General features: G+C 43.2%; 1 protein-coding gene across 3 annotated transcripts in view; it reads right to left on the minus strand.

The window, feature by feature from the left end:
* COPS7B (COP9 signalosome subunit 7B) overlaps positions 1-26,926 on the minus strand; it is a 71,761-nt gene that overhangs the window by 12,058 nt on the left and 32,777 nt on the right. For all 3 annotated transcript variants that reach the window (XM_086944552.1, XM_086944554.1, XM_086944553.1), the window contains exons 4-6: positions 26,428-26,516; positions 12,351-12,553; positions 630-735 (exon numbers count right to left, since the gene is read on the minus strand). In XM_086944552.1, the coding sequence (XP_086800678.1) occupies positions 630-735; positions 12,351-12,553; positions 26,428-26,516 (398 nt within the window). The remainder of the gene's footprint in view (positions 1-629; positions 736-12,350; positions 12,554-26,427; positions 26,517-26,926) is intronic.

Genomic DNA, 26,926 nt, shown 5'->3' on the forward strand with positions numbered 1-26,926 from the left:
TTGAAAAAAACTGGATCAAAGTCACTTTTATGGTAGTGGTTTAGAGGGGCACTATCAGATCAGTATGTGACAAAAGTACATCACAGTATATGGCCATGGGCGGCAGAAAGACTTTTCTCCAGCATGAAAAAGAAGTTATAATTTGCAGCAATTTGAGGACCTACCTCCACTTAAACACTCTATGTTGAACATTTAATTAATTTCTTGTCTACCTAAATTACTGTATGAATTGCACACTATACTTTCATTCTTTTATCATTTGGGGTTACAATTCTTACGCTAGAACATACTAATGCACTATGAGCTATGTCCATGTTCGCATTTCTTGTAAGCTTTTCCTTTTGGTTGTCAATGATGCGGAGTTTCATCAGGATTCATTTTGGGCACCGAAACGTGGGCTACTTCCAAATAAAATGATTAAATACCAGGCATTAGGTTATACTGTGGGTCCAGAAAACATCTAGGACAGCATCCTATTATGTGGAAGGATGAACAGGACAAACACTAAAGTTCCTTCTAAGGACTTGCAGCCATTTTAATTTACATTATCTAAAAATAAATTACAAATTGTATTACTAAGCATTTTCAAATTAGTTTGTAGACACATACAGACAGAAATGTGCACCCACCTCTGTCTCAACGTGCTGCTGTGTGCGTAGATGGGACTCCTTAAACTGGTTAGCCCTCATAACTTGCTGCTCGATCCCAGAGAGCACTGCTTCACACCCGTCACACCTGCAATGGAGCAAAGTTTTTACTGTTTGGCACCATGGGTTAAATTACAGTATTAACTTTACTACAGGTAATGTACTAACGGGGACAACAAATACAAAATATTGCCAGATTTTAGTACAGGTGAGAATGGCCTACTTGCACCGGAAGGATGTGCTGTTAATTTCCCCAGAGGTTAATAGAGCAGTCCACAAATGTATATTAGGATGTATTTCTTGCCCACAGGCAGTCATGATGGCCATGTTGATCTGGCACATGGACAACAGTCGTGTTAGGTTAAAAGTATTTACTTCTTGCACGTCCAGGGTCGCCTTCATGGGCACTATGCTATTGCACTTTGCCAATATGCCCAACATCCTGTGGGGCACATTCCCCTGGACTGGAGTTTGCCATTGAGCAGGGATGTATCCAGCCAGCATGCTGGAGAGTGTTGTTGTTGGTGGTGGTGGTGGAACTGCTTTAGTATGTGAACTCATTTCATGAGCTGCATTTGACTGTGGGTGAAGTGGGGAGTCTCCCTAATGATATTACATGTGGCTTCTTGGCCCTTGACTCAGCATTAGGTCATGGAAAGTAGAATCTTTGTGTGATGGCTGCTACAGTGTTTGAGATAGAAAGCTCTATCATTGACCTTACCGCCTCGACTCGCTAAATTAACGGATACCTTCACAGTATGCCAGAGCACAGCAGACTACATTCTGGTTAGTAACACGGAGAATAATCTTAATTTCATTTTCAGGTCCTCATCTTTGCACAGCAGCATGAAAAACAATTAAAAATAAGGTTTGTTTTCGGTTGTCAAAAGTACATACAATACGTTTTTTTGAAAACATTTATGATTGCACAGGATTCTGAATTAGCAACAGCTCTGGAACCACAGGCCTCTCTAGGTAGATCTACAGGCTGCTTTCATTTCTGAGCAAAAACAAACTTAGTTATTTCAACCAATTCGACTAGTTGGTGCTTAAAATCTGTCACACAGGATTGTGCTCTTAAATGTCAATGTACGTAGAAGGTTTTGCAACTGCAGATACATGGGGAGGTTTGCTTCAAAACCTGTTATAGTACATGTACAAAACATGCCTTGTACAAATAAATACAGGTGACAATGCATGTTTAAAAGCAAAAGACCATATGTATGTATGTGTAACAACTTGCAAACTAAACCCACTTGGAGGCTGTAATTGAACAACTGATACTTTCCTTGTGTATTTGAAGTAACTATTCAGACTAAGTGGGTCAGTGATTGTAAAACAGTCTATGATGGGGCACAGCATCCCTGGACAAACGTTCGAGTCTCACATGTCAAGAGCATATTTACTGTCAAGTCCAGAGGCTAGCATTTTCCATAAATCTTTTATTGCTTACTCCATGTAGCCATTCAACATTCCAGAACAAGAATAGCTTAGTCCCAATTGACCCAAACCCAGCAGCCATCTACCTCTTTTCACTGCTGCTCCTTGCCAGTGAAATATCGGTTTGATATATACATTAATAGGTTGTAGAAATAATGAGTTCCATTAATATAATCTTGTTGTTTTGCTAAGTTTGAGGTTTAGTTGGTTTCTTTATTTTCCCAATTTAACAGAACTTGTTTTTGGTAGGACTTGTGGTTTGTTAAAAAGAAAGAAAAAAAGGGAATGGAGCAGTACTAGGGAGAATGTAATTGTTTTTGTGATTAACTGTAAATTATATCATTTATATTCCATGAATATTTTATTTTTGTCTGAAACTTATTGGATACAAGAGCCCGAGCACAGCATTTAATTTACTTCAGAGGAACACACCTGCAACAACGCAACTGACACTTGCACTGTCTGGAGGTCGTGCAACGCTCCTGCTTTCTCTTAAAGAGCAGGAGGAAAGGAGACGTGGAAAGCTTCGAGAGCGGCGCGATGGAAAGTGTCACATGTCTGTCTGTCAGCCATTTTACTTGAGGGCAAAGAAAGTTAAAAATGTGTTGTGCTCCCACAGGTTAAGGAAAGAACCCGTGGAAGCGTGTCCGGAATGGACATTAATATTTAAGGGACCACCGCTATCGGAGTCTCAATCACGGCATTTTTGTGGGATGCTGCAAGAGCACTGGATTTCTTTGGAGATGGATCTTTTTGCTTCTCCATTAACGAGGTTGTTGAAGAGGTTCTATAATTTGAGGCACATTTCGGAATTGGTGGATGCACTAAAACAGGATTGGAGGGGGGAAAATACCTATGCAGTTCCTCCATTTGCTAGGATTCCAAGGGTTCTCCCACTAGTGAGGAAGGAGCGGCGTTAGCCTGTGCTACCGATTCTCTTCTGAGTGAAACAATCCTCATTTCCAGGGGTGATTTAGTTAGCAGAAGAGGAGGTTTGCTGATGAACCCAGATGGCGAAAACATCCTCTGGTGGCCAAGAGAACTCTGAACCTTCTTGCAGAATTTCAGAGGTCGAGCCCCATTTGCAGGTATTTCAAAGGAGACTCACAAACTGCTCAAGTATTGCTGGGGTCCAAGGATGACAAAGAGATAGGTTGTAACAAAGAGGACCTGGGTATGCTGTGGCATGGAGTGGGCTTTAGATCCTCTGGAAGCTTCTGCGACAGAAATATCCAATTGTCAACACTTTTCAGTATAGTTGCATATGTAAAGGCATTGGTGGTAAGTAATCGTTTTTCCAATCACAATGTTTCATATAACACAAAGGACTGAATCTAGGTCTTCTGTCTTTTATCAGAAATTCAACGCACATCCTCACTTGTGTGTAGTGCAATATTTGAAAGAATATGAAAGAAGGATCAATACATTTCGCAGGTCGGTGTGTGACTGTTGTGGTTGTTTTATGTTAAGCCTTTAGGGTCCGTTTCCAAAGCAACTCTAGCCAGATGGGTGAAAGTGGCAATGAAAGAAGCAGGGATGTACAAGAGTCTTTTTGGTACAAGGGATCATGGCCAGTAAAGTGTTTGTCAGGTGAACTTTGTAAATATCTCTTGAAGGCTGCCAATTGTCCAAATGCAGGGGTGTTTACACGGTGCAACATGTGTCTTTAGTGGTTTTGAGAAGCGATGAACATGCATAATGCTAGCCACTGGCCTTGACATGAAATGCAGATTCTCCAAGAGGTTGGAAGAGGAGAATCTAGATTTCACTAAAGGCACAGAGACTAGCATTATCCGTCCCAGCTTCACCTTACTAAAGTCGCTGGAAATTAATGTTCAGAGTAATGGGTTAACTGTTAAAAACAATATGTTGTATAAAGATGGAGTATGTTTATTGTCGCTTAGATGATTTTCGTTTATTATATTTATTTTGTTTCAATTTTCTTTGACAGAAATCTTGTGAGGTTTATTAGTCACTGAAGAAATATTGTTCTTTTGTGTTAACAACTTTTCTTTTTTTTTATTATCTGGATAGCTGTTGAATATCTCGGAGCTGATGTAAAGAGGAAGATGGCAGCTGTGTCTGAACTTATAAGGACTGTGGTGTCCTGGTTCTGGAATTCTGAGCTTTGCTATGAGTTTCTCTTAAAACCTGCAGAGAGTAAGCAATACCAGAATTAAGGATAAGAACAATAGTTACTTACCTGTAATCTGTGGTTCTCCAGTATTGGTATCTTTCATAGATTCACATGCCTGAATCATTCCCCGTCGTCGGAGTGGGAGTCCCACGGTACATAAAAATAGCAATAATATGCCATAAATATGCAGTAAATACCATTAGAATAAACCAGGAAGTAAAGTAGCCCAGCTACAGTAGGAAAAAAACTTCCACATCTATGACTATCATAGTCATTTTGTATAGTCCAAACTACAGCCAATCAGGCGCCAGCACCCACCAGAATGTTCTCCCCAGAGGCTCAGGCTTTCAGATTTTCTACCGCACGTCGTGTGAAGGGAGTCTCCCTGAGCTCTGCTCAGTTTTTCAGCTTATTTCTTTCTCAGATTTTCTCGCAAGGAGTGAAGGTAACCCAAATTAGCCTAACAGAGCCTCTGAGGGGAGGTGGGCGGGTTGCATGTGAATCTATGAAAGACACCAATACTGGAGAACCACAGATTACAGGGAAGTAACTATTGTTCTTCTCCAGTATTAGGGGTGTCTTTCATAGATTCACATGCCTGAATCAGAGTAGTTAGCAGTACCTCCTTGTCAGGCAGGCGACCATGTTTGTTAATCATGTCAGCATATAGTATATAAGACAGTGTAAACTGATTATACACATATCATTTACGCATAGTAGAATGTAATCATGCAAGCAAATGTAACAAACATAGCATAAACAGCGCCTGACAGTAATAAAGGAGGTGGGAAACAGAGGCTCACCTTATTTGAAAAGATTTCGTAGGACTGCACGACCCACAGACGTATCAGCTTTGCTGGCTGTCTCCAGACAGTAATGCTTGGTAAATGTATGGCGACTAGCCCAAGTAGCCGCTCTGCAAATCTGCTGAATTGGAACTCCAGCAAACAAAGCCGTTGATGAAGATACTGCTCTTGTGGAATGAGCCCTAGGAGCTGTTTGCAACGGTCGTCCCGCTTGCATATGGCAAAAGGCAATGGCAGAAGAAATCCATCTTGCAATTGTTTGTTTGGAAACTGCCTGCCCCTTTCGAATAGCACCGTAGGTGATGAACAGCTGATCAGAAGAACGTAAGGCGGATGTCCTCTGCAGATAGAATTTAAGACATCTCTTGACATCTAAAGTATGCAATGCCTTTTCCGCCCGTGATTGCGGATTAGGAAAATATGTTTTCAGAACTATAGGTTCATTAAGATGGAAGTCCGAAGGTACCTTGGGGATATACTTTGGATTAGTGCGGAGTACTACAGAGTCATTTGTAAATTGCAGAAAAGGTTGTTGAACTGTAAAGGCCTGGAGATCACTGACTCTTCTGGCGGATGTCAACGCTAGTAACAATGCCATCTTCCACGAGAGATATTTGAGGTCAGCCTCGTGAATGGGTTCGAAAGGATGACGCATAAGTTGTGCCAGGACCACGTTGAGATGCCACATCGGAGGTGGTCGTCGTATTGGAGGGAACATCCTAAAGAGTCCCTTGAAGAATTGCTGTACAATCCTAGCCGAGTACAAGGAATTAGTACCATCCTGCCGATATCTGGAAATCGCTGCCAGGAACACCTTTAGAGTTGCGTGAGATAGACCTGATTTTGCCAAATGTAGGAAGAACGGTAAAATCTCTTCCGGCGTTGCTGAAAACGGGTGAATCCCGTTCGTCTGACACCAGATGCAGAAACGTTTCCATTTTAGACTGTACGTTTTTATTGTTGCCGGTGCCCTTGCCTTGGCCAGTACCTCTTTGCATTCCTCTGGGATGTTTAAGTGGGCGAACTCACGGTATTCAGGCGCCAGGCCGCTAATTTCAGAGATGCTGGATCTGGATGATAGACCTGATCGTTCTGCATACTGAGTAAGTTCGGGATTGGATCCAACTGAATTGGTTCGCACTCTGACAGTAGAAGAAGTTCTGTGAACCAATACTGGCGCGGCCATCTGGGGGCAATCAGGATCAGTCTGCACGGTTCCTTCTTCATTTTCCGCAGAACCCTGGGGACAAGTGGGATCGGCGGAAATGCGTACGCATAAATCAGAGACCAGTCCATCGAGAACGCATTCCCCTGAGAATCTTTTTGGGGATGCCAGCTCGCAAAGAACTTGCATTTGCTGTTGGCCCTTGTTGCAAACAGATCCAGGTCTGGGCGACCCCATAGTCGAAAGATGCGATCCACCGTCTGCTGATGAAGTTCCCACTCGTGGGTGGAGACCTTTGTCCTGCTGAGTGTGTCTGCCAAGACATTCTCTATTCCTGGAACGTGCACCGCTTGAAGATTTACATCGTGCTCCAAGGCCCACGCCCACAACTCCTGGGCTTCCTGGGAGAGGAGAAGAGATCGAGTTCCTCCCTGCTTGTTGACGTAGTGCATGCTTGTTGTGTTGTCCGTTTTTATCAACACATTGGAACCCTGAATGACTGCATGAAACGCCTTGAGTGCCAGAAAAATGGCTCTTAGTTCCAGACGGTTTATGTGCCAACGCTGTTGTAGGGCAGACCACTTGCCACTGATTGTGAGGCCTTGAAGGTGAGCCCCCCAGCCTTCGAGAGATGCATCCGTCGTGATGGTGAGGCTTGGTGACTCCTGAAGAAACGCACACCCTTTTTGAAGATGTCGTCTTTGCGTCCACCATCTTAGTGAGTTCTGCATTATCGGTGTGATCCTGATAATGTCCTCGAACGTTCCGGAGACCTGTAACCACTGCTGGGTCAGCTCTTCCTGGAGGGGTCTCATTCTAAGGCGACAGTTCGGTAGCAATGGGATGCAAGAAGATATCATCCCCAGAAAGGACTTGTATATCCGAACAGAAACTGACTTTTTTGACAGCAGTTTCTGTGCCATGTCCTTTATCTTGATTTGTCTCTCTTCCGAGACAAAGGCTCGGAGTTTCTGGGTGTCCAAAGTTGCTCCCAAGAAAGCTTGTCTTTGAGACGGTTCCAATCTGGATTTTTCGTGGTTGATGGAAAGACCCAGGGATTTGAACAGGTGTAGACACTGTTGTAGATGAGAATGAACGACTGCTCGAGAACTGGCCTTTATAAGGCAGTCGTCTAAGTATGGGAAGATTTGGATTCCCTTCAGCCGGAGATGCGCCGCTACCGGAGCTAGAACCTTGGTAAAAACTCTCGGCGCTGATCGTAGTCCAAATGGAAGAACTTTGAATTGGTAATCCCTGCCAGCCACCCTGAAGCGCAGGAATTTTCTGTGGCGAGGTAGAATGGGAATATGGAAGTATGCATCTTGGAGATCTAAGGTGACCATGTAATCCCCTGCTGCCAAAAGATGCAATATTTCCTGGAGCGATAGCATTCTGAATGTTAATTTTCTTAAGTACTTGTTCAGAGCGCGAAGATCTAGAATCGGGCGCCACTCTCCGTTCTTTTTCCTTATTAGAAAGAATCTGGAGTAGAACCCCATTCCTCTCATCCTTTGAGGCACGCTCTCGATCGCTCCCTTTTGCATCATCAATCTGATTTGAGCAAATAATTCTTTCAGGTGAGCTGGGGGGGGGGTCCTTTTGGAGAAACATTTGGAGGAAATTTTTCGAATTCTAGGGCATGACCCCTGGACACTATGTCCAGGACCCATTTGTCTGATGTTATTGACTGCCAACTGGAGTAAAATTTGGATATTTGTCCTCCAATTTTCTCTTTTGAATAGGGCAGCGGTGGCGGCAGGTAAAAAGTCTCATTGTTGTTTATCCTTTCCGCGGTAATTTGCTCTACCCCTGTTTTGGGGATAAGAGGGCTTTCTTTGGTTGTAAGACTGATAGCGTTGAGTCTGGTATCTTTGATTGTTCTGTCTGTAAGAGGATTGCTGTTTATATCCGCCTCTGGTAGAGGACATTCCTCGTCCTCTCGCTCCTCGAAAGGGCGGCTTCCGAAATTGAAGAGACCCTAAGGATTTCGCAGTTTCAGAATCCTTCTTTATAGTTTGTAAGGCGTCCTCCACCTGAGGGCCAAACAGATATTCACCATCATATGGCAAATCCAGCACCTTATGTTGAACTTCTTGCCTAAAAGAAGTAGATCGCAGCCAACCCTGCCTGCGAAGAACTGCAGCTCCTGCCAGCTGCCGAAACCCCGTTGAGGCCACATCCACAGCCGAGTCAATAATCTCCTCCGAGATTCTTTGGCCTTCATGAAGTATCTTGAGCGCTTCAGCCTTAGAAGGTTCAGGTAGAAGATCAAGATATGGTGCGATGTCAGACCACATCTGTCGGTCATATCTTCCTAAGATGGCTAATGAATTCGCCGCTCGAACTGTCGTAGCCGCCATTGTAGAGACGCGTTTGCCTATTGAATCCAAGCGTTTGCCATCCCTGTCTGGCGGGACTGTTAGCGGGGATAAGGGATTCCGAGCCCTCTTTTGCGCTGCCTGAATTATTACAGAGTCCAGTCTTGGCTGTCCAATAAGGCACGCTGGAGACTTGTCTGGTGCTCTGTACTTCTTTTCTAAACGTGGCAGGACTGGAGGAATGGACGCCGGTGTTGCCGTGACTTTCATCCCTTCCTGCCAGATGAAATCAATGATAGGAATAGACTTAATCTGTTTCCTTGGTTGATCTTTAAAGTCATAAAGAAAACAATCTTGCTCCTTATGCTCCATGGCTATATGAAAACGCTTAGTGGCGCGTTCCATCAAAAGATGGAAGCTAACCACATCCACTGGCGGAGAAATCGAGACCGCTTGGTGCGAAGGGGAAGGTGTGTGCTCCTGATCATCATCCCACTCCGACTCATCTTGAACCTCACCTTCTTCCCTTCGTTCCTCTTCTTCAGAAGACAGAGGCTCGCCTTCTTCCGCCTGTTCTCGTGAAGCAGGTGATGCTGGAATTATTGGCTGCAAGATTGGTATCGGAACCACAGTGGCAGGAGTAGTTGGTTCTGAGCACGCAGCTTCTGAAGGTGGAAACCTTCTATAATAATCGTCCAACATGAATTGAAGATTGGACAGTAAAGCCACAGGTACTTGTATGAGAGGCAAAGTATCCACTTGGGACGGCATCTGTACAGTTGGATGATCATCCTCCTGTTCGTCCTCTTGTAACTTGATATTTAATTCAGAAGGACTTGTAGCCGCTCCGAATGTATGATCTATTTCTTCTTCCTCACTATTCGAGTCTAAAAGACGGTCAGGAACTTGTGTGGATGGTTTTGGTGTCAAAAACACCGTAGACGGAGACCATACTTGCAACGCGGTGCAAGATGAAAATTGTGGCGTTGATGGTGCATTTTCCATTGTGTCAGTAGCCGATATCAGAGGCTCCTTTGAAACAGTCGTCGACGGGGCGGTCCTCGCCGACGGGGCGGATTTCGTCGACGGTATGCCCTTCGTCGACGGTATGCCCTTCGTCGACGGTATGCCCTTCGTCGACGGTATGCCCTTCGTCGACGGATCTGCCTTCGACGACGGGATGGACGTCGTCGACAGGATGGACGTCGTCGACGGAGTGGTCTTCGTCAACGAGATGTCCGTCGTCGACGAAGTGGTCTTCGTCGACGGGATGTTCGTCGTCGACGATGCTGTCGATGCCGATCTCTTCGACGACGGCAAAGCTTTCAGACTCGACGACGACGAGGCGTCGATGACGGCCGTCGACGACAAAATAGGTCTTACCGTGACATAGACCATGGTTGGAGAAGACGCTGCCGTCGTCATAATCATCGACGATTTAGGAGATGAGAAGGTCATCGTCGACGTGGAAGAGGCGTCGGCGGAGGTCTTCGTCGACGAATAGACAGTGGAAGGCGTCTTTGATGCGACAGAAGATTCCTGTGAAGAACTCTTAACAGTCTTCTGAGGCAAACTCTTGGTGGACCGTTTCTGAGAAGAAACCTCTAAGTCCTTGCCTGAAGGGGCAGCCTTTGAAGAGGAAGGCTTGTCAGAACCTTTCGCAGGTTGATTCTTCTTAGCAACCTTAGCCCCAGAAGATGGTAAAGCCTCAGACGCAGGCCTCTTTTTAGACGCTGAAGTGGAACCCGAGGCAATACTGCCAACTTCAGACACAGGATTATCCGAATCCTTTAGCCTTTGTAGCCACTAAAGCAACCGACCCTCTGTCTCTGAGAGTCTTTTGAGGAAAGGTTCTACAGATCTTACAGTCTTTAACTTGATGATCTGGGTAGAGGCAATATATACATTTCTTGTGAGGGTCCTCTTCAAAAAGCCGGAGCTTACCACAAGATTCACAGGCTCTGAACAGAGACTTCTTTGAAGACATCTTAAATCCAACAAGAAAGAAATAAGCTGAAAAACTGAGCAGAGCTCAGGGAGACTCCCTTCACACGACGTGCGGTAGAAAATCTGAAAGCCTGAGCCTCTGGGGAGAACATTCTGGTGGGTGCTGGCACCTGATTGGCTGTAGTTTGGACTATACAAAATGACTATGATAGTCATAGATGTGGAAGTTTTTTTCCTACTGTAGCTGGGCTACTTTACTCCCTGGTTTATTCTAATGGTATTTACTGCATATTTATGGCATATTATTGCTATTTTTATGTACCGTGGGACTCCCAATCCGACGACGGGGAATGATTCAGGCATGTGAGTCTATAAAAGACACCCCTAATACTGGAGAATGCTCTCTCCCTGTCTTTAATAAAATCCAGATTCTCCCAACACAACCTATTGAAGAATCTACATTCTCCAAAACCCTGCAGCATAGCTGCTGAATGTTGTACATACTTCTATTCCTCTTATCTCACCCTCTCAAAATGCAATCACTATATGTGTGACAGTTGTCCGCAGCTCAAGCCATCCAAATGGAATTTGTACTCAAACAAATTTAACCTAAACTTGATTAGTGAGCCCAAAGAGAATGGATTTGGCCCAACAGTGGCTTTGTCTGTGAAATCATTGCAATCGCCCTTCAAGTCTGTTGTTCATCCCTCGCATTAACAGAATAGCCAAATAGCCAATCCCCATCTGCTCCATCACAGGAGGTTAAAAAGATTGCTCTCAAACCCCTAACAAAAATTCAGTATATGTACTCCTCTTCTACCATCTAGATTGCGGAAATGCAGCACTGGCTGACATCAAGAAATCACCACTGACCAGCAAATCCCTCTAATGTCCATCTCCTCGCTCTCCAAGAGGGAATACGTTCACATCAAAACTGCCTTCAAATAACTTCAGGGGCTCGTCAATCAAGATAGAATAAAGTCTGAGACTGGTTGCCTCCATTTCAAAGCAATTAATTTACACTGACCAACCTATATAGCTAATATCCTATGCATTTAAAGAGGCCTATGTGGTCTGAGAGGCAGAACCACACTACTGCTTGAAACGCCTACACTCACATTAAACGTTCCGCCAAACCTTCTCTGGTACTGCACTATCTATCTGGAGCCCCCTTCCTACTGATATAGAAACTGCTGCCACCCGTTAGAGATTCAGGAAAACGTAAAAACATACCTATTTCACATACACCCAAACGATGGCCAACTAGCTGACTGAAATAACTTTCCATTTTTTCAAAGCGGATTATTTTTATCTCGCTCCATTTTCTATCTAGTTTTCCTTATTCTGATTTATTTTTTCCTATTGTTCTACTGTAAAGTATCCTAGTGCCTAATGATGAAAGAGTATGATAGAAAGTTGCAAAATAAAATAAATTGAAATAAAGTGCAATATTGTGCTCGATCGCACTCCTACATCAAACCTGTGTTCTTTAAGCAGTCCTGGCATCACTGCCTATTCTACATTTAGAGATCTGCACCCATTTGACCACAGTAAATTCAGCCTCCTTGTTTACCTGCTTAGCTTCAGGATAGAAAACACCTATCACTTGGATTGTAAATAATACTTTACAAACTGATCTACCCAAAGTATTAAAAACTGTCGATACTTCCTCAGTTTTGTAGTCAACAAGTCACACCGTGAACGACCGCACCCACTGTCTCATACGAGCATCATAGCTTAGCACAGGGGTGTACTAAAGGGTGTATGTAGATCTTCAATTCTTTCATTAAAGCATTTTGAGACAGGGTTGCACTGCAGGGAGAACAATTTTGTGGGTGCAAAACAAGTCCTTAGAAATACCGGTTGATAGTTCAGCGTCGCTGCCCTCACCATTCCTGCAGTGTTTTTACAATGCTGCTGATGTCTTTCTTTGGGATGTCTCTGCCGATGCAGAAGTCCACCTCCAGCAGCTGCTTACACTGATCCAATTTCCCCTGAATGATGTCTGTGTAAACTGCTTCAATGATCAAATCCTCCAGCTCCCGCAGGTTTTGCATATCCAAGTCTTTCAGCAGAACAGCATAGGGAATGCACTGAAACAGAAAAAACAGGACACCTAATGATCATTGTAAGGCAGCAATAATAAATCACAGAAGGTGACTGTCATTTCCCCTTGTCGGTTTATACAAATGTGTGAGTTTCATCCACAAATAACCACAAAAAACATATTTTTTTAAGTCTTACAGTCCAAAAGGCAATACAACCAAGCAAATTAACAAAATGTTTCTAAAAATAAAAAAACCTTAATGTTAACCAAGGAATTACTGTTCACCAAACTAATCTAATTCAGGAGAGAGGACATCATTTTACTTTTGTTGCTGAAATAAATATGTACCACCTCACAGGGTAGCAATAAAAGGATAATTGTTTCACTGTATTACCATTGAATCAAGACTGCTATTTGAAGTGTAATTCCACTCAAGATGCCTTGTCGAATTTCAGAATCAGACCAAGCCCTGTCAGGCCTTGAAAAATCTACCTGCCGACTCGCTATTGTGAGTCAGATTTTTTTAGGTCGAGCTATATTTAGGACCTTCTTGCCCATCCTGGCAAGTTGACAAAGATCAGGTGCTCTGTTCAGTCAGAAAGCGAAGGCACAATAAAGAGGCCTTTAGCTCTTGTTTTTATCTTTTCACATTTGCTCTGTGCTCAGAGACAGAGATCAGAAGTCATTTTACAATTATTTTCCTTCATTGACTGCAGAGTTCCAGGATTTTGTAAAGTGAACTGTCTGATCTGCAGTACAAAGTGTGAAATGAAAGCCTGTAGGGTGTCAGATTTTTCCTAAAACACATTTTAAACAGCTAATAATTCAACTATAGAAACATTTCAAAATAGTTTTCAGTAGTTGTAAAAGCCCATTTTTTGTACTTCTGGGTGATGAAAAACATATTTTAATAGGATGAAAAACAAATCAGAACAGTTTACTTGGTGATGTGCAAATGATAAATATTTTTTCTGAAACCCAACTGTCACAGATTATTGTTAATACACTATATAGTTTTATCAGTAAAGCTGCAATGTAGTGGGTAGGTCTTCTTGGAAATGTACTTTATGTAAATGACGGTGCACTACCACATCAGGCTTTAGTAATACATTTATTAAAAGAGAGTGTTTAAACATGAACTGAGAAACACTCCTGCCCCTGGGCCATGATGGAAATGCTATTAGTAAACTGAGTCAACTCAGGGATCATGTGTACCCTATATGTGGGCTAGATTCTTATCACAAAAGTAGCAACTGTTTAGTCTATTTAATCAAACAAAAGAGTCTTGTTTTGTGCAGCAGAAATGTTGAACTCGCATGTTTGAAGGTTTACTCTTTTGTGAGACTGAAGAAAAAGACGACTCTGTAAAATAAAATATTTGCGAATGATCACACAATTAGAGACCAGTGTATTGGTCAAGTACATTACAGGAAGGTCAAGTACACTATTCAAGTTAATCGACCCTGCAGTAACATTCTAATGAATTTTTTTAGGCCTGCTTGTACAGATTAGAGTAACTTGTTGGCAAACTTAAACATGCAAACCTTTTAGAGCAGAAGCGTGGGAGATTTTGAAAAGAAAAAATGTAGGAGAATGTATTTTGCTCATTGACTTATATTGAAGCAGGGCAATTTTAGGAAGGAGACAACTGAATTGAAGCCATTTTTAGCTTAATAAATCGAGAGTCTACTGGCTCAATTGAATCTATTGCCATGCATGCGACCTACAAGGTGATCATACAAAATTGCCAAAGGAGAGACTTTCATAAGCGCCACAATATAATAAATAACAAGCATTTGCAATACAACAGGTCTCGCATTTACCCTAGTTTGAGCTATTGGCATTGTAAACGACAATGTCTTTTATTTATGTTTTGGTTTTTGAAACATAAATAAAACGCATTGCCATTTACAATACAAATAGCTTAAACGTGCTTAAATGCGAGACCTATTGCATTGCAAATGCTTGTTTAACTTTCTAGTTCTCGAATGGTGACTCTTATTTTGACGTCTATTTTCTGTCCCTGTCCGACCCTAAATTAAGCATTGACTTTGAGGTATACCTCTTGTCAGAAAGATTTGTGATTGAGGCATGTCTGTCTGCTCTCTGTGATCAGTAGATGGTTTTACAAATCTATTTCGGCCCTAGAAAATTGTTTTGGTGTGCCCCTCCCCCTTTCCACAAGTCGTTATCGCAGGAGCCCATGTTTTGACGTCCTATAGAAGTTCCAACTTCCAAGCACAATGTAGCTGAAATGACAGCACAGATGAGTCGTGTTGGCTTGGTTAAATGCAACCCAAAATTAAAATAAGTCCCATCGCAATCAAATCTTGCATATGTCTGCGCCAGAGAGCGCTGCTATGACTGCGCTTGTGTACACGTTTGTAACTAACCGCCAGCACTGTAGGACCGGCGCGCGCTCACTCATCTCTGGGATGCGAACTATTCGAGCTTGCACCCGCTCTTTTTTAACGACCTCTCACTGGAGACCCCTGTAAGCTGCAGGCTCATGATACACAACCCTCTTAGAACTATGGTCGACACCTTTTAGGCCTGTAAATCCACACACCCCTGCAGAAAGTGTTCTTTATGAGTAGGTAGGTGCGATCGTGTTTTATTCCCAAAGAAGCAGCGGCATGTGGTGGTGCATGTCCTGCCAAGGATGCCACAAGCCTGTTTACAATAGCTGCTGTTGAGCCCGTCGAGAATGTAAACAGGGAATGCGTTCTCGCTTCAAACATTCAGAAGAGGAGGAGGAGAGTCTCCAGTTACAGACGCAGGGAGTGAGCTTCAAAGTAATATACAAACGGAGCGTGAGAAACAGATGGCACACTGCAATCAATTAAAACAAGTGCGAGCAGAGCGCATGGAAACTGTACTTAGGCGCCGCTGCTTCGGGACTACACGGAAGTAACTATACAATCAACAGCCAACAGAAAGCACGAAAACAGCAGCAATGGCTCAAATAAACCAATCACAAGCGGAAAAACAAATTAGAGGAAGTTTCAGCCAACATACAGATTACTTTATGTCTCGCTGAGACATCGCAAGCAGTGCATGCGCTGCCAAGGCGAGACCTAAAAAGGACTCAAAAGATCACCATAATGTTCCAATAACTTAATGAAAAAGCTCAACTAGTGTCTTAAATTATTGGGCTGCTGAAATCAGATATCAGCCCAAGTATCCCCAGCCACCACATTGTACAGAAAGGAACAAAAAAAAACGAGTAAGAGCAATTGGGTTTCCCCAAGAACAGATAGCACTGCTAACAAAAGTACTCTCACTAATGCCCAGAATCCAGATGCATCTTGTGGAAACAAACTTGATAAATGCAATGGTCTTCTCCTAACAGGAAACACTGCATTCTAGCATCCAGCTCACCGCCTATCACCAAATAGCAATTCATACTCAGCAGCTAGACTCAAAGGTCTAAGGAAGGATAGCTGCATATTTTCTTTGCAAATAAACTCTTTCTTCGCAGACAAAGGGAAAATCTCAGGTGGTTCACACAACACATAACCTTATCATAGCCCCTTCTGTACACCAAGTTTAAAAATAAGACAGAATGATGACTTTGTCCTCCTAAACATCCGCCCCAAAAATGGTGAATGGAAGAACCTTAAACATCATTAGTGCAATCTGAACTACAGATAAATGGTTCAAGCTGGGCTGTTAAAATGACTCCCATTGCCCTGATGTACAATTCTTGATAAAAACAATGCTAATGCTTATTATGGTACACTTGCATACAAGAACGGAATAGTATCACTATGATCTAATTCGTCCGTCATGAACTCTCCATCAACCCGACTCAAAAATATGTGATCGGGCAGGCTGTGCAACCTAGGCACGCAATAACTGATTGACAGGTCACAGATGGAGCGGCACGTAGCCGGCAGACGAAACTCAGGTCCATCCCCCAAATAAGCCCAACGACACCTCAATGCTCCAGACAAATTGGCCCCAATAATGCTCAAATGGCAGAGGGATGTGCAGGCAATCCCAAAACATCATAAAATCAGACGTCACATGGAGTTAGGAACATGCCAATCAGGACACAACACACAGTACACGCAGCGATCATGCACCCCTCATGGACACATTACCCGCAGGCCCACAATGTGTCAACGCACGGTCGAGGCCCACATGCATTTGCTACCACGGACCTTTTATGTACAAATCCAAAGACAAGGCCTGCATTCTTGTACCAAACAAGGATCACCAGATGTAATATTATGGCACCAAAAACTATATTAAACAAGCATTTACAATGCAACGGTTTCGCCCTTGGAAAAGTTTGAGCTATTGGCATTGTGAATGACAAACTTTTTATTTATGTGTTGGTTTTGAAAACAGATAAATAAATGGCATTGTCATTTACAATGGCAATAGCTTAATCTCTCGCAAATGCGACTTCAACGTTCCAAGCACATCAGCCGGCGTAGTGAGGCCAAGCTGTGATAGAAGACTGTCCCGGGAAATATGGACCCCTCAGGACTAAAGGCCTGCAATATTAACTGGACTCTTCCCAGGAGCCACTCGGAAAATAGTTGCTCTTGTTGAAAGAGATAACTACAGAACTAATACTCTGAAAAGTGGTCGCCATGGAGAGAAAGCAGACAGAAAAAGTGGTAAACTGAGATTAAGCACCGCACCAAGTCTTGTCCAAAGACACCGCTTGTTTTTTTCCTTTCATTTTTTTTTTAAAAAAGTGAATTTATTATCCATGCTTTCTTTTACAAAGTAGAAAAGAGAGCGAAGCAAGAAGGGCCTGGAGAAATTTGGAGCAAATATACTGGCATCTGACCAATAATATATTGTATACATAAAACTGTCAGCTAGCCAGAGATATTTCCTCAAGCCTTATGAAGCATACTCGACTTTCTTTGGAAATCAAGGACCTGCCTGCAAATTAACAACTGGTCTGGCAACACTGATCAACCAAACCAGACCACCTTCCAAGTAGATAACACTTTGGGTGAGGCACAGAGAACAGAAAATGGGAAACTGCTTGAGGACATAAGGCTGGTCCAGACCCTATACTCATAAATGAGCTGTGTAACAGATGTGCGGATTCCTTCTAAGGCGCAAAAATTCCAGGATTGTATGGAGACAATTCACCTGCACGTAAACCAGCTAAGAGCTTCTTCCTAATTCAAAAAGAAGTTCAAAATATCCAGTCCAATGACCTAACTCCAGTTGTTTGCGAACATCAATTAATTAATGAAGGCGCTCATGTAGCTACAATTATTCAGGGGTGGGCAGGCACACGGACAGCGGGGGGGGGGGGGGAGAAATCGGGCAGGCACACGGACAGCGGGAGGGGGTGAGGGCGTGCATACAGACAGCGGGAGGGGGGCGGGCAGGACACATAAGACGGGATACACAATACGAGCTGGAAAAGGCACGGACAGCGGGAGGGGGTTTACTGTGCTAGCTGAAGAGATGCTTGTATTAGTTGCTGGTCCAAAGTTATAATAATCCACTTTTGATAGGTCATTGAAGGGCTGCATTCAAACTGCAAAGCGTACTTTTACAGCGTGTATTTATTCTTGGACTTTCGTTATTGCAAGGTTACTTAAAGGTTCCTTTAGGTAGTGTTAAGCATGCATTCGTAAGTGGCATATGCATGGCTATTAGTACAATTATGCAACACAAAAAGATGCTGGACGGAATGTTGAACATTATCAGACATTCACCCTCAGTCACAGATCTGGGTGTAATCCATCATTACTTTTCTCGCCACGACATTCCAGTTTTTGAGCTAGCTAGCCTGGCTGATGAGGGAGTTACCCCGAAACCGGCTCCAGGAGGCTTGTTTCTGGTCCAGGGAGAACCTGGCCTGGCAGTTTGGGCTGGACTGTTCGATTTGCAAATAGCTGGGTCTGAACTGGGGTGGTGAAGTGAGCTAAAGAATGATGATGGATTCAACCCAAATCTGTGACTGGGGGCGAGTGTCTGAAAAGTTTCAGCGCCCCGTCCTTCATCCCCTTTGGTTTTGCTTTGTTCGCCCTAAATTGGCAGGGTATGCCCAGACATGGGTCCCTTGCTCACTAGACAGATCTCACATCCGCACCAATTATAGCGCCAAACCCAGGATCCGGGCGGACGCAGTACAATGCACCGACTGAACACCGGTGCGATCTGCAAACACATTTGTCAGAACTTTGCAACGTCGGCCTGTTCCACGCTTTACAAAGCTTCAAAAATAAACTAAAACACACTTTGTCAGCGGCCCTTGCTGCCTTCCCAAAACTTCAGTTTTACCACAGCCGTGTGGGGGGAGGGGGGCCCTTTCGTCCTCCAACGGCCAGCCCGGCCTGCACCTCACATTCCTGTGTCAGGGCTCAGCCCTACCACAAACTACCCGACACCTGTGAAGAGAGGGGCCGAGGCGAACGCAGGCCCCGCAAACACGGGATTGGAAACGGAATAGTGAGATGCATTATATGCAGGGTACAGGCGATGGCAAACACTTCATACGGGCGGAAGCACGGAGTGTGCAAACTGGCACAGAAGACGGCGCCATAGGACACGCCTACACATGAGACAAACATCGCGTGTCCTCGCACACACGCAACAAATATCTCCAAACAAAACTGCATGCATGCGCTTGCACACACGACACAGCCCTACATCGGGAAAGCACTGCTAACATTATTAAACAAACAGTCCTACAAACACAGATTAGCCGGGGTGAGCCGAGGGCGCCGGGCATGCACGCCTGCAAACACAACAAGCAAACAGCCCAGAGCACACAGGCCAGCCTGTGACAGTACACACACACACACACACACAGAGAGAGCAGGCATCATGCCTGCAGCACACAATGGCATTAAAGATGCTGATTCACAACGTGGGTGCGGGAGACAGCTGGCACACAGGTGGGCACATAAAAGACAGACGCACCCACAGAGGGCACGAGCACACAGATAAACAAAGAAACTGCACACGCCCTAACTCAGATAATACGAGCACAAGAGGGGGGGGGGGAATTGCCACGGTTCAAGTTCACATTTAGTAGTAGCACAGTTCAACAATTCCAAAGTTTGGTTGCACAAGAGCGAGTGACTCAGCAGTTTACATAAGAAGCGTGCAGCGGCATGCCAGAAGGGAGAGGCGGGGAGCACGCAGCCTTTCCAACAGAAACATCTGCCCTGTTACATCACGGGTCATCCTGTTAAGACTAACATGCCAACCACCGCAGTTTGAAATTAACAGTGTGAGCCAGGAGCTTTACACCTTTTGAAGTGACCAGTGTTTTTAAACAAATTCAAGGTTACAAGCAAAGACCACCCAGACCTCTGCAGGTTTATGGGCCCCGCTACAAGATCTGCTCGAGGTGCTAAAAGAGAAAGCGGCCGTCAGTGTGATAATGGACATGCCGGTTAACATGCCGCCCATCTGTAGGACGCGTAATGCCGTGTTGCGTCACTTTATAAAGGAACTTTGTCACCGAGAGACAAGAGTTGGTTTGTTCAGAATCAAACTGATGAGGGAGGCAATGTGGGATGTCGACTCCCTTTGAGGTTATCTCCTTTTACGACTACGTTATGTTTGCTAACTGGCTCCTTCACACACTGGTTTTAGATTTACTTTGAACATAGATGTAAGCCACGCGCTACAAAGGCTACAGATCCCGCCCTGGCTACGGTTTAAATACCCGCTAGTAATATACGGAATTGTTGAGTTACGTAGAACTGAACAGGTTTAATAGTACAGCTAGGAATTAGAGGTGGGAGAGCCGACACATCAAAGGGCGAGTCGAGTGAAGGCTCAGGCTTGGCTCTTAGAACCCGCGCACGCCTCAAGCCATAAACATGTTCCCCATATGTAAAGTATGCAAGTCTCTTCAAAATGAAAAAATAAATAAAATGAAAAAAAAAAAAAAAGGTATTCAACATATGGAAGCTTTGATATGAATAGGTCACATTACAGCACTGCGGAGTACTTATTAAAAGTGAGCTTAGAACAGTTCCTGCCCCACCCTGGCGACAGTGTCATTAGTGAAATATGAGGCAAGTTAGGGGTCATGTGATTTAACCCTGTATGTGACCCGGATTCTTACAGTTCGAACATTACTACTATGTATTAAATCATACAAAAGGGTTGTGTACAGCTGGTATTCTGACGTCGCGCATTTCGAGGTGCTTTCGCATGAGAGTGTAGAAAAAAATAAAACAAGTCAGGTCCCGGGCCGGCCAGCCAATCACAGCGCGGCCCGGGAATGACGTCACGGGGGTGTCCCGGGCCGGCAGCCAATCACAGCGCGGCCCAGGACAAAGGGGCGGGGCTTAAAAAAAGAACGAGAAACGCCCCCGAATCGCGTTTTCGCAAGAAAGCGTGATTGACAGCCTCTGTCTCCCAATGGCTAGCGTCCATTTATGGAGCTAGCCAATTGGAAACAGAGGCGGTCCAAACATCCCTACTGAAAACAAAAGTTTTCGATCTGGGAGGGGCACTGCGTGCCCCTCGCCAGGTCGAAACCTAAAAACATATCACTCAGATGGACTGTACTTTGAGACAGTTCTCAGACCAATTTCTGCAAGATGCACTCCCGGACAAAGTGTTTAATTAAAAAAACTGTTCCTGTTTTGCCAAATGCCTCTTGTCTTTTATTTTTTCAAGGTAAATTCATAATTGAGCAACAATTCTTTCAACCAATCTGTGCATAAAAGGAACAGGAAGGAATCCTTTAATGAGGCTGAGATTCTATCTGAAGTTTATTACAGCAATCTGAAGTAAAGATCCACCTCAGGAAATTCCAGGGATGAGAGGTGTGCTTCAGTGCTGCAAGGTAATCCATCTCCCTGCAGGAGAGGCTTGTAACTACACATAAGCCATCAGCATTTAGTGGTGGCTCCAATTTTAATGTATTTCCGCAATGTCTTCAGGCTTACACTCATTTGCTCTCCAGTCAAGAGTTGTCAAGGAAAGACTGCTCTGTGTGGGAAAATTGTGTTTCTTTGAATAACTCTAATGAATACACAAACCAGAAATAAGGGTGCTGGAAATTTGCCCTTTCTGTAACGTCATCCCGAATTTCTTTTGACCTTTTTGCTGAACCTGCTTGTGCTCCTCCTTACAACAAGGTGAAATTGGCATACCCGACGGTCATATCTTATCCGCAAGTCCCTAGTATATGGTACCCAGAGAGTACCCAGGGCTTCAAGCTAAAATGATACCAGATGACTGCAGCACTCATGGTGCCACCCACTGCTGTGACAATTCAAACATGACTTCAGGCTTGCCACTAGCAACCTGACTGAAGATTTAAACTGCAAATTCGACCTGCTAAGAAAACACATTTGACAGTTCTAAAATCATCACTTTAAATATATCTATGCCACCCTAAGTAAGCCTTAAGGAAGGGTGAAGGACATTTAAAAATAGGAAATGTAGAGGTTAATGTTATAACATGTCTTTACAGTGACTAGCACCTCACAGCTATTTTCACAGTAGCATGGTTGGCTGTTCCATAGGAAAGCACTGGGATACATTATTAAGTTTAATAAATGCTATCTCTGCCTAGGACCCAGGTAGAGAAATAGTTCAAGTACTCGTTTTACTAGTGAAACAAAATCCAAAAATGGTAAAGTAGAATTGCGTCTAACTACTACAGAAAAGGTGCCTAACACCTCGGGAGCTCATACTGTAAGTATTCACCTGTCACCTGGTAGCTTGAGGGCTTCCCTGAGGTGAGGAGTGAACTGCTAACAGGAGCAAAGAAACGTTTGACTGAATGGGCAGAGATGATGCATCTAAACCTAATAGAATATAAATGGGAGGCTGGTAGGATCTTTTTTGACATTTAAGTGTCAAGTCCTCCTTAAATGTCACATCCTGCTTGACAGGTCTACTGCAGTTTTTCATGACACTTGGGGCACACTTTAAAGAGGCCTCCCCTGTCACAGGCAAATGTTAGCAGACGTTAAGGGGAGGGCCCATCTGTTGTCTTCTCAGCCTGTCCGGTTCCAATCACAGTGGGCCTCTCTTCCTGTTTGGAAGGTCTGCTGAGTTTACATATGACATTTGGGTGCACTTCAAAGAAGAGAAATTGAATGACTAGACACTTTGTGTGTACCCACTGTCTGGTTGCTGAAAGCTCAGCTTTGATTTTACCAGACAGCCAAAAACTGGACTTTACTGTCAGTGGGAGGACACCAGAATTACCATAGTACACTCCCCCACACATCCTCAGCCCTCGGAGCCAAAGTTTTGTGCAGTCGGAGAACTTGCCACCTTGAAAATGCCCTAAGTGGGTAGGGTTCTCTCTGGAAACCGTGACTCAACTGGTTTGGGTATCCCCAGGGTTCATTCCCACCCGCTAGCTTGAGGCAAACATAAATGTGACACCTCCAGTCACACACTTCTGGACCCAAGGAAGATGAGAAGAGGATTGAACCTGCTGTCTGCAACCTGAGAAGAGCACAGGAGGACTGAACCTGCTCCCTCTTTTGTACCCTGGACAAGGAAGCGCACTCTCAGGGTCACAACACTGACCCCCTCCATTGAGGCCCTAAGCGATTTTAGAAATGAATTGCTGCGATGGATTAGGACTTAAGGGACTGAAGTGAAAATCTCAAATCTTTTACCAGAATGAACCGGTTTAGTGTATCTGACCCACACTACATCAAGGTCAAAGACAAAATGAGCCTAGATCCTGTTCTACCACAATCATTGACTATTATTACCACTTTGGGTGTCTTGGCTCCATGTCTACTTAAAAATGTAAAACAATCATATTTCTGGTTCCCCTTCCCCTTTTGGAGTTTTGTCATTTTAGTGTCAGGTATATTAAGGTTCACTCTATTTTTCTAATTCGTTTGGCGAGTTTTATTGTGTTGCCTTTTAACTTTCTTAACTTTATTACTGGTTTAGTACCGCATACTTACTTTACACATTGCCTCTACGTTAAGCCAGTCTGCTCTTAGCTAGAGCTACCAGGGGGTTGAGCTCAGGCTCGTTTAGTGACTTTAGTCATTATTGATTATTACTTGAGGTGGGTACTTAACTCCATCATCTAATAACCCAATTTCTTAAAAAGGGTGTTTTCAAGAGGAAGTGGTTGCAGGTACGCTTTTTCAACTAGTTAATTTGAATGTTTTTTCTTTATATCCATAGGTTCATATCTATCCTTCCAAGTGAGAGAGACAGAAGGCAAGCATGAAGATCTAGTACAAAGTCTGTTTTTCTACATCCAAGTACAAATCGTGTGCAAAATTGACTAGTTCTCAAGAGGATGTGTTTTTTACGTCAAGACTTGAGAAGGGTTAAAAAAAAAAAACAAGAAAAAAACCATACGCATACAAACAGTGAGCATCACAATGATCACAGGCTCAGCTAATGGTTGAGTTCTCCGGGAAGATTCTGGATTTTTAAACTGCACATTAGCAGTTTTTCCCCCCTAAATTTGGTAAAATTAACCACATAATTTCTTTATAGTTCCATTTAGAGAGGACTTGAACAGAAATATTAAAAAAGCAATGACTGTAGACAATAAGTGAGGATGTGGCGCCACAATGGTAGTTATTGACAGAGACAAACAAAACTACCAGCATCAATTTAGGTACTAATTTTTTTGATAGGTCAGCTGGGTTGCAGGTTGTGCTGAGCAACAGTCACCTTCATAATAACAGATCGGAGCAGGAAAGACACCAAACCCGAGTCATTCTGATACTTAGCAATTTTTTTCCAATATAACTGATGAAAGTGCATTGTCAGGGTCAAATGAGGCAAAGGAAGGCCTGAGGTAAACTCATTGGGACCAGAACTACCACTGAGAAATGTGTGCATTGGGTAAACATATGTGAGCAAGATGAGAACCTGACATCAGAGACAGGGACCGAGACAAAGGGGGAACTACATATTTAAGTTGGTGACATGCGGGAAAAAATAGTCCAAAACCATATTATAAATTACCAGAAAAAAATTGGGAACGGAAAGGTAAAAAGAAAAGAACTGAGACATAATAAAGAGAAAAGTTACGTTAAAATTAAAATAAGGACAAGAAAGTAAAACGTGTGGTTAAGGGCAATTCCCACCGCAATTAAATAAAAGGAAAAGCAGTGCTGTACACCACAGAACAGACCGTCATTATAAAGACCAAAATAGAAATTAACATGAAAACAATATAATTAATTTGATAATGCAAAAACAGTTAAGACTGCAGAAATCAGAAATTAATCAACCCTCAATTAATTCCACAGTAATTAATGGTCCCATTATTAGCACATGGAAGCATTTTAACTAGCCTGTTCTCTGAACAGTCACGAACAATCAAAAAAAACATGGGGAGTAAAGTGTACTTTTCTCATTATCTTTTCATAATGTCTAAGAAAAATTACTATTATTATTCATTGTTGCTTCACAGATTTTGCCTCAGTTTCAAACAGAAGCTTGAAACTATTAGTACAGAATTTGATCCATTTTTTCATAGATTCGCATAGCTTTTAATTACGACCTCATGATCCTTGGCCCCTTCGCACTCAACGCGGTTACACGCGTGAGCAGCTACAAAAACTGGAGTGTAGTCCTCACTAACACGAGCATGTGCATTGTACAACATGCTCATTTTGACGGTTCAGACCTACGGATTTCTTTTCTCATATTACGGAACTGCAATATGTTTAGTTTTTTTAGCGGAGCACCTTAAAAGCAGACTGAACCGGGCTGAGTAAATTGTGTTTGACAAGGAGCAGGAAAGTAATCTATTGGAAGGCCGAAGATATGATGGGTAAAGGGGTTTATGCAACTTGAGTACTGGGATAATCTCCATGAATGTACCCTAGGAAAATAAATGCTGGTGTCTCATGTTTATTCAGTATCTTTCTGTAGTGTCTGAGAGGAAACAGCATACACTTATCTGAGGATTTTCGCAGAATAATTTCTATATGACTTTTAGAATATTCCCAGTGGCTGTACCCAAAAAATCCCAATAGATTTCATATAGAGTATGGCAGAAAGTAAGAATAGTGCCTGTCACTTCATTACTATGCGCTTAAAACTGTAAATACAAGTGTTCTTGTGTAATACGCATATCCGCAACAATGTAGTACAGCCTAATGTCCTGCATACCTGTTGCCTTCCATCCTGTTTTTTGTAGTCAGAGATAAACCAGCCCTAAACACATGACACGGTCCTCTAAACATCACCTAAAGTTTAAATTAACTCTGCTCAGATAATGTTCTTGTTGAAATGTTCCAATATCAGCAGAGGCTAATGTATGCAGGACGTGGGAGTACCCGGCTTAGCTCTGGAGAGGCAACATGTGGCTGAGGGTGCAGAACATGGCTAATAAAGTGAAGAGTGTGAGACATGGACTTCTGAGTGACTAAGGTTTAGCTGTCCGATAAAAAGTATAGATTTGGTCTCAGGGATTTTTTTAAATACCTTTTTAATATGGGCTCCTTAAAATAATACAAATTCCTCACTGGTACAAAAAAACAGCAGACTACTGGTGGAGATATATTTCATTCTAAACTTGCTAAATGCAAATACCTGACCTAACAGTAAATAAAGCAGAACACCAGTGCACTTTTAACAGTTGTTACCTAAAAGAACTTGGATGTGTAGGGTACAAAAATCAGCAAATCTAGCTCTTTTCGGAAAGGGAAATAGGTCAGTGGGAAAGAAGACATTACCATTAGATCCAGAATCAACAAATAAGTAGTAAGGCGACATCATCTCTTAGAGAAATCTCCGAACCAGTTCATTGTAAGAGGGGCTTTAACAAGTGTTAGCAGTAATTTAACAATGTGGGGGTAAAAGTAAGTATGATACCCCTTTCTAAATCTGTGCTGAAGATTAAAAATAAACTGGCTGCAAGCACATACGATACACACACAAGACATGAATATTATTTTAAACTTGCAGCAGAACAGAATATGTGCCGGAGGTATTTACGGTCATGTCCAATACCTTCATGCGGGCGGCGAGGCTAACAATCGTCAAGTGTCTCAGCTTGTTCTTCTGGACTGTCGAAAGCTCTGGCAGGCTGCTTTTCAAAGCTGCATGGGGAATACAAAACCACAACTTATTTCCTTGTAATAGTGCATATCAATTATGCACACTGTGCTGGCCACTAGTTCCTACATTGCAGGATACTAAGTGCTACAGTGCAGTTCACAAAGTCCTACAGGGCAAATCATCACTAAAAGATCCACTTGAGGGGCTAGGTGGCTACAAAGTTGGCAAGCACCGAACCAAAATGGTCTTCTCCAATGCCTTGAAATGATAGCAGCTCACTACAGTTTATGTAGTAAACAAAACTTTTACTAGGTGCTGAGGAAAAGGATGAAATAGCCAACAGAGAAGATACACCATCATGTAGCAGTAAGTACGAGGGGCATGTAAATCGGAAAAGGTGCAGCAATCCTGAAATGCTTAGCCATTGCCCAGGCACATGGCAAAAATACCT

Source organism: Lissotriton vulgaris, chromosome 11 (genome assembly GCF_964263255.1).
Source record: "Lissotriton vulgaris chromosome 11, aLisVul1.2, whole genome shotgun sequence".
Classification (NCBI taxonomy): domain Eukaryota; kingdom Metazoa; phylum Chordata; class Amphibia; order Caudata; family Salamandridae; genus Lissotriton; species Lissotriton vulgaris.